General features: G+C 40.9%; 1 protein-coding gene across 5 annotated transcripts in view; it reads right to left on the bottom strand.

Moving 5' to 3' along the window:
• ncor2 (nuclear receptor corepressor 2) overlaps positions 1 to 15,257 on the bottom strand; it is a 105,064-nt gene that overhangs the window by 62,539 nt on the left and 27,268 nt on the right. For all 5 annotated transcript variants that reach the window (XM_042488088.1, XM_042488086.1, XM_042488087.1 and 2 more), the window contains exons 4-6: positions 14,134 to 14,311; positions 6,137 to 6,319; positions 1,078 to 1,191 (exon numbers count right to left, since the gene is read on the bottom strand). In XM_042488088.1, coding sequence (XP_042344022.1) covers positions 1,078 to 1,191; positions 6,137 to 6,319; positions 14,134 to 14,311 — 475 coding nt within the window. The remainder of the gene's footprint in view (positions 1 to 1,077; positions 1,192 to 6,136; positions 6,320 to 14,133; positions 14,312 to 15,257) is intronic.

A 15,257-nucleotide genomic window follows, 5' to 3' on the forward strand; every position in this document is an offset into this window, starting at 1 on the left:
CTCTCTGTGGTTTGTTCAAAGCTGCACCTGCTGGGTGATCTAGTTTACCTTACACGCACTGTCACCGACCCTATCACCGGTTGCCCTATCTCTGACATTAGAACCAATTAACGAGGCAACAGAGAATATTCAGCGGCCGTGACAGTCTGGCTCAGTTTGGTTTTTCTTGCATCAGCCCAGTGAAACAACGCTGAACCACAGGGGGGAAAAGCACCCAGCTCTGACATTCACTTGTGGTAATACACTGCATACGTGATCAAGTGAAACCACATTCAAATGAAAGGTAATCTGGGCTTGAGTGGTGGGCCACAGATTGAGTGTCTGGTGAGTGTTTGGCCCTGTTTAACACCTAGTATTAACACGGGTCCTGGGTGATGGGATCAGAACACACTGAGAGGTGGTTCTTTCGGCAGTGACCTGGCATGGACCGCATGCTCAGCTAGCATACTCTGAGTAGGTGGAAGCACATAGTTATTTGCGCAACAACGGCGTCCTTCTAAGGTCCAAAACAACAGTTACAGAAGGGATTTAAGTCAAATTTTTCACATTTGATTGAAGCTTAAAATTGGGTAGGCTTAGAGTTTAGCACGATATGGAGCTACAGCGGAAACCAGTGCTCAGTAGACACCTCCCTCGCCATTAGATCAAGAGGTTGAGGGAGAAATGAATGAATTTGACCCTCAGCACATTGCTTTGGAAATGAAATCAAAGGTTTTGCCCACAGATATCCAAACACACATATCTTCCTATTGATCTCCAAATTGCTCTGTTGGATACTACAACCAACAAATAGTGAAGTGTGGTTTATATGACCAGTGTCTCTAGTCGCCTAAAGTCTTATTTGATTGGATGAACTTTTGTAAAAACCCGTGAATGCAGGATGATTCAGAAGAAGAAAAGAAAGAGAAAATACTGGGATTTTGATAGAAAAATACTGTGATACTTATTTGTGACGTTATATGGAATGTAACAACAGACAAATGATAGTGTAACACAAAAAACGATTTTGTTTTCATGGGGACCTAAATACCAGGTGGGACCAGGACCTATGACTGTGCATGCGTGTATTTTACTGACCCTGTTTTCATCGTAGATGATCTGCACCAGGCTGCGATGCTTGGCCTCGCTGGGCGGCGGTGAGATGGGCCGCTCTGGCTCGTGTGGCTTCGCAGCCTCCTCCTCCAGCTGTTGCTGTAACACATACGCACAAACAAAGATGACGGTTACCGCTTAACAAATCCAAAACAGCCCTGATCTTCCAGGAAGACCTGTGGCTCACCAGTTCCTGTTGCGAGGTTAAAGAGTGTGTGTCAGATCAACCGTCCCTCCCCCAGCACTCCAGCAGGGACGAGACTAACTGTCCTATTAGCTCTATTAGCTATTAACTCCCCAGGGCCTAGTTAATCAAAGAGTTACTACAACAGTCTGTAAACAAAGCCAATGCCTGCTGTGCGGCTGGAACATCTAATGAGAAAGAGAAAATTAAGAGAGAGAGAAAGACAAAAGAAAAAGTAAGAGGGAAATGTGAAAAATTCACAGCAAACAAGTACTAGAAAACTGCAGAGTTCCTCTAATTTACTAGTCACCCTGGCATGTGACCGAACAGTATTTGGAGACTGCACTCCAGAAACAGTGAAATTTAGAGAGTACTGTCTACTGTGAAAAAAACACAGTCAGACAGACAGTAAGATTTTGGGGGCTGGCAGAGAAAGCTGTGACGGACTAATGGAGAGAAACTGGCAGGATTGAGGTGCATCAACCTTTATGTTTTACTGCCAGTCATGTAGAGTTCAGTCAGTGCTTCTTTGTCCATCCGTCTTCCTTTGAAGGTGCACAGACAGAAACGAGGACAGGCCTGTTCTGACATTCAGTATATAGAAAGAAAAGCAAGTGTTTGGCTTCCATAGCTCATTTACATTTAGAGACTTCTTGCATATTTGACAGTTTGGACAGCTATCAGAAATTGAAACAGCAAAGTGTAAATGAATCCAAACAGCATTAGAGAGGTGCTGCTATCCAACGGCGCATTCTATCCAGATGTTGAAAAGGTGTTAATGGAACAGTCCGGATCATTAATCCTCCCACGCTTAAGTACTTCAATAAGCAGCATGTGGAAGTAGCCACTTCCTTCTGCCGTGATGATGGCAGGTGATAACGAGACAAAAATTACGTAAACATGTTAATTATTTATACATTGAATTTTCTAATGCGACACAGGAAAAAGCAGTTGCAACATATACAGTCATGAAGAAGGCATGCTGGCTGCTGTGTTTAAGCATTCATCATAGGAGCAAAGCCTTAGTCTTGCTTATTATTTGGCAGTGCAACTCATCAATGCTTCTGTGTTAGTTACATGTGAGTTGGCTAGCTTAACTGCTTTAGAACAAGTCATACAATTAAGCTTTGTCTTCCTCATTCTTACTATAGTATGTTAGGGCCTACCCAGCATCTAGTACAGAAATGACCCTTTCAGTCCCCAAACAGATAGCTGGGCTCTGGGCATCAGCTGATACAGAGTACCCAGGGTTTCCCCATGCATTTATTTACTCCGCAACAGATAGATTTTCTAATTCTGGATTTTTACCATTCATTAGAACTGCAACTGAAATATATATACTGTTTTGTTTTTCATTTTGCCGCACTCTTGGAGCGCAGAGCGTACTCTGGGCACAGATGGAGCAGTAGAACTTCAGGTACAGTGAAAGTGAAACTAAACCGTTCATTTTTCTGGGTCTACAAGTTTGCATTGACTCACAGCAGCTGCTCCTGTCATCCATCAATCTGATCCGATCAGCTCTGAATGGATCGACAGATCAATTATAAATTTGAGAGAGGGGACACAGAATGATAAAGGGACATGCACACTTTTAAAAGAATAAAAAGACAAACAAAAGTTTGCTATCAATTTTTAGTGCAATAGCAATTTAATTTCCAATATTAGATAACCATAAACTCAGAATTGAATTGATCGACCCCATTGTCACTTTACTCAATCCCGCTATCCGAGAACTTCTCAGCTCGATATCCAATGTTAGTATCTGATCAGTGTATCTCCACCCAAAAAAGAATCTAAATCTTTGCTTCATGCTACTGTCACATAAAATTAAATGTCCATACCCACATTCAAAATCAATAAAGAGATGCTCAACATTTTTGTCTCTTTTAGCAAATGGATTTCAAACACGGTATATACTGAAACAAATAAAACTTTTTAAAAAAACTTAAAATTTTGACGTCTTAATTTGCCTGACAATTTTTGGACACAGTGCCTATTTGTGCATGCTGTAAGCTGGAGACAGAAGCTGAGTGTATTCAGCTGTAACCTGCTGCCTGGAGGCCGAGGGCAAGTGTCGCAGAGTGGCGTGCATATAGCTGATCTACAGTTAAGTCAGCCCCCTCCTTCTCATCTCCTGTCAGAGGCTTCAGAAGGGGGAAAGGCGGCCTCCAGAGGATCCTCATGAGAGTAGAGCAAGATGGATCATCATGTGCCATGAAAGGCTGGGATAAGCATCTGGTCAGGGAAACACACACATTCCCGTAGAGACCCCCTTCCCTTTCCAAACCCACCACAGAGTAAAATAAAATAAACCAACCATCCTGAGCTTGGCTGACATGACACAGGCTGGCGGTAACCTAAGCTCTAACCCCCGCCCATCCACTAACGCTGCCACAACTCTTTAAATAAAGTTTTACCGTGCCACTTAATTAGTCCAGATGTTTTAATGCTTGAAGAGAGCCGAACTGTAAAAAAATATCCATAAAAAACACTGCGTGTGTACTGAAGGAGGGTGAGTGGAGGGGTTTTGATTTATGCTTGTAAGCAGCGGAGCTTAGCCCCCTAATCATTCAAAAGTTTCAACCCTGAGGATGGAATCAAATAACCAGCTTTATTTTGGTTCCTACTGCAATTAGGTGAAATACCCAGAGTAATTATATACTAAGTTTTCTATTAACAAAGAGAAATGTACAAAACATTCAGCAGCAAGACAAGGAGGACCCAGAGGGCCGCCGGTAGACAATATCTTTAGATTTTAAGGTTCAAGCAATGTACCTGAATTCAATTTAGGATATCCTTAGAGCCATTCCTGTAATATACAGCTAAATCTCTGTCACAATTTCTGCTTATGCACACTTAATAAGTATGCAAAGTTTAAAATGCATGCCTCACTCAGAGAAAACTGCACTGCATCTCAAATTAGCATCAGGACAGCACTTTTGGGAAACCGTTGTTTTGAATAACATTACTAATGTTAACTTACTGTTGTGTCACTGCACAGCATGTCACAATGGCCACTATAAAAAAATAGCAGAATACAGCTGTGGACACATATCCACCCAACTCCCTAAGACAGGATGAAATAATGAATGCAATAGAATTTGGCCAAAGATATGTGTCAATTAAACACTGTTTTCATTTGGTTATATTCTGTGATGGCATATTCATTCTTAGTTAGCTTATATTTTAGCTTTAATTTTAGCAGTATTTTGCAAGGAGATGCACTAAATCCAGGGATGCGGAAAGTGAAATAAGTGCTCTGTTGATTTAATTTTGGTTTTGGTTTTGGTCCAGTTTTAATTATAATTTGCTAGATGCACTGTGAAAAAGGAGCAGTTTTATTTTGATGCAAAGAATTGTACATCAGTGGGACTGTACCACAATGTGGAAGTAAAAGCCCTGTTTGTTTAGATGAGGAGGTGCAAAAAAAAATTGGGGGCCTAAAATCAATGAATAATGACAATTACTCAATATTGATCAGAATAATCAAATTATCATCTTGGCCATAATCGTGCAGCCCTGGGCCCCACTCCCATTCCCTGGGACTTACTCAAATGACTTCCCGTGGGACCCGAGGACTCACTACATTGAAAAACTACCAACATCACAGCAATAGTTACATGACTTTATTACTGTCAGGTAAGACTGAAAACTTTGCATGTAGCCATCATCAATACATGGCCCTAATACTACTTTCGAATGAACATTTTTTTAAAACTGCTTATTGAGAATGTTAACATAACAGCATGTATGGTGGGGGAGGGATTTGGGTTTAAACAAGCGAGCTCGACCATACAGTTTTTCTACCAACTATGGCAGGCAGCCAGAACACAGACAGTGTGGCAGGGATATGAGTGGTTTAGCAGTCACAAAACCTCCACCATAATCCTCCTCCTCCCCCGGGGAAGCTGTTATTTATAGCCTTATATATTTTTAACCTACTTTTCTCCTAAATAAAAAGCCAAAGAGAGAAGAGAAGAGAAAGTAGGGGAATGCAGCTGCCTGGAGGAGTGCGTGTTGAAGTATCCGGCACATTGAGCAAGAAAGAAACAGCTACAGAACTTGAATGCAGCGATTACAACACAGCAAAGTCTGTTTAAGATTTTATTGCACTGATGCCAACTAGAGTCTGGCAGGGGGAGTCACATTGGAAAACCACACATGAACATTTCAAACAAGCCAAACACTGCCACTAAGAAAATTCATCAAGGATGCCAGCACTGGCAAAGACTTCGACAGCTACAAGCATGACGGATAAAGGTACCTCATCATGCTGTTAGGCATGGCTGCCTCGTCAAAAAATGTACAGAATGTACATGAATGACATCACACAGTGGCTTCTACTTAACTGTCAGCACTGTCACACATCATCTCCTGTTACAGAATGTAAACAAAATAACACCTCATGAAAAAGAGCTTTGAATTACCTGAACAGTAGCTACAAATACTAAAACAGTGGGTCATACTGAGCTGTATGGAAAGCAGTACTTGTAAAAAATATACATTTTGTATAGCCATCTTTGTGGGGACTGCTACTTTCTTTTGACAATGTGAATGAAAGAATGTAAACACAACTTGTAACTTGACACACATGCATTTTCTAACCTAGTTTGCAAAGACCTCTCTGTTGCATAAGCTCCCACACACACATCCACCCAGTGCTACAATAATCAGCAATTTATATCTTAGGCCAAAATATAAATGGGCTCCAAAGCCGGAGGCATCTACAGCATACTAAATCCATCTGAAAAGCAGGGAGCTAAGCAGGAAAAACTTGAGATAGCATCAGTCTGCAGTCTGTAAACACAAAGCTAGCCAATATAATCTAAAATTTATGACTCAATCCATAGGTGTGCATACCTGTTTCTTGCGAAGCTTGCAGATCTGCTGCTCCACCATGGTGATCTCCCTGTCCACGCGGTCCATGTTCTGGATCAGCTCCTCCTTGGAGAAGCGAGCTGGCACCAGATCCAAGTCAGGGTCCATATGGACCGGGCTCACAGGGGAGATTGGCTCCAGCTTCCCCATTGCACTTCCACGCTCCTACGGAAACACAACAGAGAGAAGAGGACACGCTTAGAAAAGAAGTATATAATATGATAAATTTTACACTAACAAAAGTCAAACAATACATTCATGCAATTAAAGTCTAAAGTCTAAAGGGAGAGGGAGGAATGAGCACAAAGAGGAAGATTTCAAACAGGAATTTCATGTCAAGTCTGATGATAAAACTGAATACAGACAGCAGGTCAGTTTGTATCTGACACACAACAGAGCATTAAGACCCTCTTGATATGTCTTGAACTTGCACACTGTGCTTCCCTCTCCTGCTGAAAGCATCTGTTTCTTCCTCTGATTGCAAGGCTTGGAGGTTACTCTACAAGAAATCTTCCGAACACAGTCTGCGTATCCTTTGGGAAGGTAACACACGCCGGTAATTAAGTCCTCTGGGTAATGAAAGCCAGTGTAGTGTCTCAGTGTCACTAGACCACACTAATGAATATGAGGTCACAGCCTCCCTTGCCAGGATTATGCACAAGAGCGACGGCAGCTGGCTCTGTTTAGGAGACCTTGTTCGAAATGTGAAATACTCTGTTTTTGAAGATCTAGGAGGGAGGGAAATCTGAAGGGTAGTACAAGATGTGTGTAGATCAAACTCAGGGGGTACTTATTAGCTTTGTCTTCCGGCAGAAAAATGGAAATAGTGTGTGTCAGTCAGTTACACAATACACAGTGTGGCTCATCAACAGAGCAGCTGTTCTAAGGAGGGGAGAGAGAAGCGATTCCTCAAACCACTGATCTTCCAAGTACAGTACAGTCCTTCTCAACCAGCGCATACATTCTGTGAGTATACACTCATAACCCTCAAGCATCCCTGATTTAAATAACAGAATAATTCACACAACTTGAAAACTTTCCTGCTGCACAGAGCAGGTGAATTCAAATATCTTCACAAGGACATTTATCATTTCAGACTCACAACGAAATGCAACGGACTAATTTAAAACACTAGACACGGGTCGTTGTACTGACAACTGTCAGACGTTGTTTTTTTTTCACTTTATAAACTAGAAAATATCACAAAGCTGTCAAGCAGTCAGAGCTATACCAGACCCTCTCTTTACGTAAAGCCGTGAAGTGCATGGTCTCTCTCTCACCTGACACACGGTCTTTCCCCACCTCACAGTGAAGCTGTGAAATGGAGAAGTTCCAGAACCCAGAAAATGTCTGGACAGTCCTACTGGCTGACTATATAGTTGATTAATGATTTAATTGTTTGGTCAATAATATACTTAAACATTTTCCATCAATTTTAATTGATGTATTGAAATTGCTTGTGGTGTCCAGCCAAAAGACAAAGAAAAATTAGAAAATGAGAATTAACACGTTGTCATCCACTACTGGCATGCAAATATTAAAGAGTTCAAGCTAAAGCAGTTGGTGGTTAAATTCTACAGTAGTGTTGTCAAAAGTAAAAAATATATATTGATATATATCTATTCTGAATACTTGAAACTGTTTCAATACTCATTTTACACAGTACTGACACATTGGTACCAGACGTGCTTTCTTCTCGTAGTGTTTACTACAGTCACTCTGCTGCTCTAACCAAGAGACGTCATCACTATCATCATATTATAGACTTATTTTATTTATCATTTAATTAAAAAATAATAACTGTACACCCTCAATGTCAACTTTCCCTGTGGTATCAAAAATGGTACAGAATATCAATATATTTAAGTATTGGAATATCAAAGTAATCCAGTACTGTGACAACTCTTTTCTAAAGTTGGGTGCCATTAAACCACCGTGAAGAAAGAGGATGCACCGACATGGTGCGATTAAAGGACGTCAAACAGACCTCAGACAAATGAAAATAGTGTGAAAATGTGATGTTAATACGGCATTTCTGTTTAATGTATTCATTCTGTCTTGTCATCACTCCACACAGATCTTATGTTTTTCATTTGCTGCAGTTTTGTTGTACCTTCAGTAGAGCAAAAGACTGATTTTCATTTAGGTTTCATGCGCCATACGTCATCAGAAATTTGCCAGGTCTGTTTCCACTGCATTTTATCCCCTTTTTTGATACACTAACTTTTTGACAACAGCCAATTGTTAAAAATGTTGTTTTGGTTCTTTTGTTCAGGATAACCTCCTCCTTGGAGTAGCAAGCAGGCACCAGAATGTTTTTGTCTTTTTTGCAATATTATTGCTTTAACATGACTTATCATAATTGTAACAAAATGCTGCTTATCTTTGAATTTTATGAAGTAACAATTTAAAGCTTCAATTGAGATGACATGGTCATTATTTAACTCAATGTCCCTCGATTTATAACTTGGAGTGTTCTTGTGATTCAAGGAATGTTATCTTGTTATCAGCTCCTTCTTGGACAAAGGCCAGGAATCTAGTCAATTACAACGTTAACCTAAGTGCTCTCAAACATTACACTGGTACAGTCGTAACAACAAATGACATGTCGACCACCTCACGTTGTTTGAAACAAAATCAACCATTTTCATGTTTCATTTTGAACTGGCATTCATCAGGCCAGAAAAACCTTTTACAGTAATAGGTTGTCTAGTTATTTTTTGAATTGAAAATGGCTTCAGTAGTTTACCACGGACACTTTTATGTTCTCCTCCTGATCGATGTGTGTGTGTGTGTGTGTGTGTGTGTGTGTGTTCCTACATTCTGCCTGTATGTCAGCATTCTTGAATTATAGCCTCCATAAATGATTGCGTGTGCGATCCAGCTTGAGTTTTGTTCTGCGTTATTTTTAAACGTCTGAAATGAAGGTTATGTAAGTGAGCTAATCTGGACTAGGCAGGCTGCATTATAGCCCTGCAGACCTGCTGTGATTGAAAATGTCAGTGCCAGAGGATGTTGAGGGGCTGTCCTAGATCAAGAAGCCCAAGTTTGCCAAAGCCGGTTAGTCACAAAAACTCACCACACATAAATACGAAAAAGAAAAATAGCTTCTAGGGTGGCTCAGCTTTGTCTAAAACAACATCCTTGAGAGCAAATAACAGCACCACCGTCCTGACATGTGTTACAGCTCAGCATGCCAGAAATGCCTCTCATGGGACAAAATCATGGTGATGTAAAACCAGATAACATTACACAACATACGTGCATAGTGATCAAAATCTCAAGGATTTCAGAGAAGATTCAGAACAACTTGGAAAGAGAAAAATGTTATTAATATGAGTTTTTAATTCTTATTGAACTTAAAATCCTTTCCTTCTTGCCTTTGATGCTGCAGTTGTCTGTTGGTAATGGCATTTGTGATTTTATTTTTACTGTTGCACTTTGTTCTGCTGTGAACTCAAGGACAGTTAAGTGTTGTGTTTAGAGAGTGGGTTTAATTATGAGGGATTTGATGGTATGACAGAACTATGAAGTCACAAGTAGCCTGCGTTAAGACTTAGGTACTTAAGTTTCCCTCTGGTCTTGTGCCCTGCATTGTCCTCTCCTCTTGTCAACAATACAGCAGCACATCAACAGCTACTACACCTGTGACATAGTGTGAAAAGGTCACAGGCCACTAGCTAAGCTGCTGGCCCGGCACAGCTTACATCTTATATGCCCTCGGCGACCCCGGTCACATTTAGAACATTCCACTCCATGATGCCTCAGACTGTGCATGCATCAGGTTTTTTTTTTTTTTTAAATACCTCTCTGTGTTGTAGTGTGTGTGTGTAAATGTCTTCTGTTTAGTAAGCACCAGCCTGTGTGACTGAGTCACGTAGTCTTAAGCGTATGCATTCCCAACAACGATGCAATACAGCCCTGGACATCCTGTTTACATGCTAGAATGTGCATTTACGTTCACAATAGTCCCTCTCGTCAGGGAATCAAGCCCATTCTTATGCAGAGTACACAACAGCAGGTGCACAAAGCTACTGAAATTGAGGTAACTGAGGTACAATTTACTTAGGTTTCCAAGCCCAATCTCATCATAATAGGGAAATCATTCAAACTACTTAAAAATAAAACTACATTATGTAGTATTCTGTGAAATCAGCTTTTTTCCGTGTTTTAATGTCTCTGAATTCTGTGTTTTACGATTTAAGCACATTATGTCATCAAAAACACGTGTGAACACATCTGTCAATTCTGTTACCAAATGTGAACTACTGCCGCTCAATGCTGGGCTGTAAATATTGGACTGTTTTCATACATTTGTAACCATTATTATAATAAAAATTCAAGTAATCAGGTTTCCTTATACAACTCAATTAAGCATATATGTATATTTTAATAGAATCGTTTATTTACATTTGCAACAAGAAGGATTCAAATGTCAGACACAAGACTTTAACTGCTGTAATACATATTATCTGAATGTTGTTTTGTAGCATGTGACATGTCTCTGCTGCTCTATGCGTCTCATGAACAAAGGCTCAAAAATCAAAACACTACAGAGGCTCTGCTACCACTATCTGGATGTAGAGTCTTGTTTAAACTAACGTGTGTTGACTGCAGGCATTCATTGTCCCTGATCACTGAACATCTTGTGCCAATAAGGTCATCAGTCCAAACACAGCTGCTGGTATTATGACTAGAAATATCGAACATGCGTTCATTTATATGGTGGGAGGTGTTCAAGAGATGGTGTATAGGCACGAGTGTGACATTCTGCAAGGCGCTATATCTACAGCAGTCAAAATATTTATAAAATACAAAATAGAAGAAATTTGTTTTAGACAGCTGTCAAAGGGTAATATCTGATTGTCAGTGCTAGCAAATACTTAACTGTACTTCCGCAACAGCAGGACTTTTTACTGCTGGAGAGTAATTGTCTTTGGTATATTAATTTCTCATATGTTCGTGGTTGATTGGTTCACCCTTTTCTTTTAAATATAGATATTTTTCATTTGTATGCACACTTTGTAAACACAACATTGCTGATGTCTTTAATGAGTGATATATTATCTATTCACCTAACCAGTTAGTGACAGTTCAGCACACCTGCGGAGCAGCCACCTCGTAATAAACTCCTCTATCTGCCTACATTGGTCTCATGTTTTACCCTCAAGTTTCACCTGTTAATGCCTTTGTTCATCATTTGTGATGTGAAAATATTTCCACACAGCCACACAAAAAGTAAAAGTGTGAGCCACGGTTACAGTAGAGTTATAAAACCCCTCCTGCTGGGCTGCTGACAGCTCTGTCAGTGCAACACCCAGTCACACAGGACAGTAGAAGAGGTGGTACCTGCATTTGGTTCAAAGAACTTTAGCCGACTACATTGACAGTCAGCACCAGAGCAACGAGACAAGAGTCACGCACTGCCCTCTGTTTTCCATTACTCCTCTCCATTTCCATCACAGTTAGTTTTGTGGTTGACCCGGTTTGTTAAGTTTGCAGCCTGCCTGCCGTTGCTCCTGAGTTGCTTTGTGTACAATCACGCAGCCAAAAAAAAGGGCATTGAACTGAGTGATATATTGAAGTTGACTCAGCGTCTTCCCGGCCAATGACCTGATTCATCAACTTTTAGGGGGAAGCCCTAAAAATGCCAATACTGATTCATTTGTGATAAGCTAATATTGAATATGTCAGCCCAGCCTATTTATTGGTCTGGCTCTGATCGGCAAGAAGGGCCAGCTAACTTACAGCAATCCATCCAGATAGACTGCCAACACAGGTTTGACCAGCATCACTGTTTTGTTCTGAATGAGGTACAACATTGTCAAAGGTAGATTTCCACAATGGTATAAATATCAACAAAAGCACTGCTCACTCTTTTAAGTATTACAAGGGACCTGAGAAAATGTTTGAGAGCACCTGTGTAAAAAAGGACATTCAATACCTCTCATTCTGATCCAACCTTACGCCTTTTTTAACTACAAATTCAGGATAAGTGCATGGCGGTGTACAGTGACTAAATGTTGCTTTTGTCCTTTTCTGATTCACTGTCCACGTGAGTCATGATAAAAGCGTCAGTGTTGTCTGATTACTGGCCTACTCCCTTTTTTCTTTGGTCTTTGTCTCTTACTCCTCCCTTTTCCTTTTCACCTCTATCTGCACCTCTCTGCACTTGCCCTTTGCCTTGTTTTCAGCTGCATTTTCTCCTCCATCACCATGGTCATTTGGTGCACTTGTTCCACGCAGTGATTGCATCTGACATGACTTATATAATGGGTTTACAGCCCTCTGTGCTCTGAGGGGAATTACTGGCATTCCTGAATATTACCCTGCAAGCTTAAGAGTCAGTGTTTTTTTCTCTGTACCCTCTGTTATTGGTGTATCTATTTACCATTCCTTGGCTGTCTGCCTCCCCTGGCAGTTTGAAGCACTCTGTGTAATGTCAGGAACACCTCCCCATCAGCAGCTCTGCACTGCAAGCAAGTCGTTTTGATGTGCAGTTCACACAGTTTCATCCTCAGTCTTTTGAAATCTAGGTCAGCTCTATTATTTATTAATTGCAGTTTCACAACTCCCTCAGTCTTCCCACTGCTGCTCACAAAGCTCCGGCTCGTACAATGCACAATCTCCTTCTACGACTTCTGGTGTGGTGTGTCTAATAAAACCCTTTGTGGCACTGAAGGAGGCTGGCAGGATTGATCAAAAAATGAAAGACTTCAAGAAAAAAGCCAAACTATTTTCACGAAATAAAGTGGTAAACACACACACACACACACACACTAAAAACACTGTGGTACACCAAGCCCACTATTATCATAACATATGGATATAATGTAGAATTGATTGGCTGTTATTTGTAGCCAGTTCAAGAAATGATTATTTGTTATTTTGCTTGTTGACCATATAGCTGTAACATACTCCAAGCTTTCAAAGGTATATACTGTATTTAGGGGAAGATCGCGATTTCTCCTTTTGATACATTTTTTAATGCCTGAATCGACAGAATTCAAATTTGGAGGTAGAAAGATGTTACAGCATTTTTTATGGTCATCTACAAGAAACATGACATCATATTTGTTTCAAGAAAAACAACACCAGAGCAAAAAAGTAGAAAATAGCAGACAGTCTTAGGACAGAGCTTTAGCATTAAAAATAGCAACTCGAATTCAGCCAGCCCAGCGCGAACTCCTCACTGGATCAGCAAACTCTCTCTTGCTATGGTAACACAGATTACAGCCACCTGACTGTAAACCCCTGCGCTGGGGTCTGCGCCGGCTCAATTCAAGTTACAGCTGCTACTGAGTCCGTCTCCAGAGCTTTCGCTTGCTCCGCTCCTGGAGAAGTCTCCTAGCAGCGAGGGAGAGGGAGGTGGCTAGCTAGCGGGTTCACTAATTCCTGTCTCATTTGTAGGTTTTTTTGTTTGTTTTTGAAAGATTTTTTTTTTGGCATTTTGACTTTATTGGGGATAGGAACACTTTAGCATGAAAGGGGGAAGAGAGAGGGGGGATGACATGCAGCAAAGGGCTGAGGCCAGAATTGAACCCACCGCTGCTGCGGCGAGGATGTAGCCTCTGTACATGGGGTGCCCGCTCTACCAAAGTGCTTCACAGGAATAAAATTGTTAAAAATAAGAGTGTAAAAACATCACCACCTCTTTATGCAGTAAACCATGTTGCTGTAATAAAGCAAAGCACATCTTATGTCAGGCAGAAAGACAGACTGATGTGCACTGATGTGCACTGATGTGCACTGTTTTTGGAAATACGGCTCATGATATACAGACTCAAGAAGGGTATGATATAACTTTCCCATGGTCTTCTGCTAAAAAAGTAACCAAACATTGCAGTATTATCAAATCGCAATACTTCTCATCTTTCTTTTAATATCTATTTTGCCGTAAATATTGATACAGGACCCAAGTATCGTGATAGTATCAAATCTGGAGACAAGCAAATCGCTCAAACCCTTCGACTACTGACCTTTGCCATATCCTCAGCCCCTCCCAGAGGCAGTTGTGGCCGGTGGGATGAAGGCCTCATCAGAGACTCTGGTCCCATCTCTAAACGAGGCCTTTTGATCTCCGCATACTCCACCTCTGATTGGTTGCTGGGCTCTGGCAGGTAGATGTGATCATAGCGGATATGCTGCTCCTGTCCTCTGCAACAGAAAGGAAAAACACAAATCCAGACCTCAGTATTAAAAAAAACACACTTCCACAGCATATACAGGTAATGGCTGCAGCAAACAGAATGAGACATGAACAATCAAATCAATCGACAAAAGACGAGACAAACAAACAAAAATTAATGATATGTGCCACGTCAAATACCAGGTTAAATAATCTGAGATGTGAAGACATCAATAATAATGAGACAATATTGATCTTCTGAACAAGAGACGAGGCCCTGTGCAGGTTTTGTTTAATCACGATGGCCTAATCAAATCCCATTTACACAGGCTCTATTTAACCACACAAAGGCACATTTGTACAAAAGCACAAAATGACAGTTACAGCTGGAGATCAGGCTGACCTAAATCTTTACTGTTATGTTCAAGGCAAACACAAATGCCAGCTGGCTTAATTTCTTTCAAACTGAATCATCATAAAGTAATCACTGAAGACTATTTTTCTGCAAAATGGGAACATGTAATGGGTCTCTCAGTAGTGGAAAGTGGAAAGAAAGGGAAATTGGAAATGGTGACTCACAGTAACACTACCATCTAATGGTTTTAAATTCAGCAGCATATGGTAGAGCAGCTCTTGTGTGGGGTTTTGCAGTCAATGGCTACACACACAAAGCCAAAAAAGTACTTTGTTTGGACTTGCAGTAAGAGCTATGGCACTCCCTAGACTGTACCCCCAAAACCAGAGCTGATCTGGATACCCGGGAATGCTAACAATTACACTAACAGCCACCGGAGGAGGGGGAAGCACCATAGTGTAATATGATCTGGTCATGATCTGCAGCATGTGTGGTGCGAGTATAAACCACATTCTGCATGTGTTCATCAAAACACACTGAGGCGCACCAGTAAAATGGACCCTTGGTGTGTTGTCAAATGACAGCCTTTGAATGTTAACTGCACTAGCTACTAAGATTTG

The sequence above is a fragment of the Plectropomus leopardus genome, chromosome 6 (genome assembly GCF_008729295.1).
Source record: "Plectropomus leopardus isolate mb chromosome 6, YSFRI_Pleo_2.0, whole genome shotgun sequence".
Taxonomy (NCBI): domain Eukaryota; kingdom Metazoa; phylum Chordata; class Actinopteri; order Perciformes; family Serranidae; genus Plectropomus; species Plectropomus leopardus.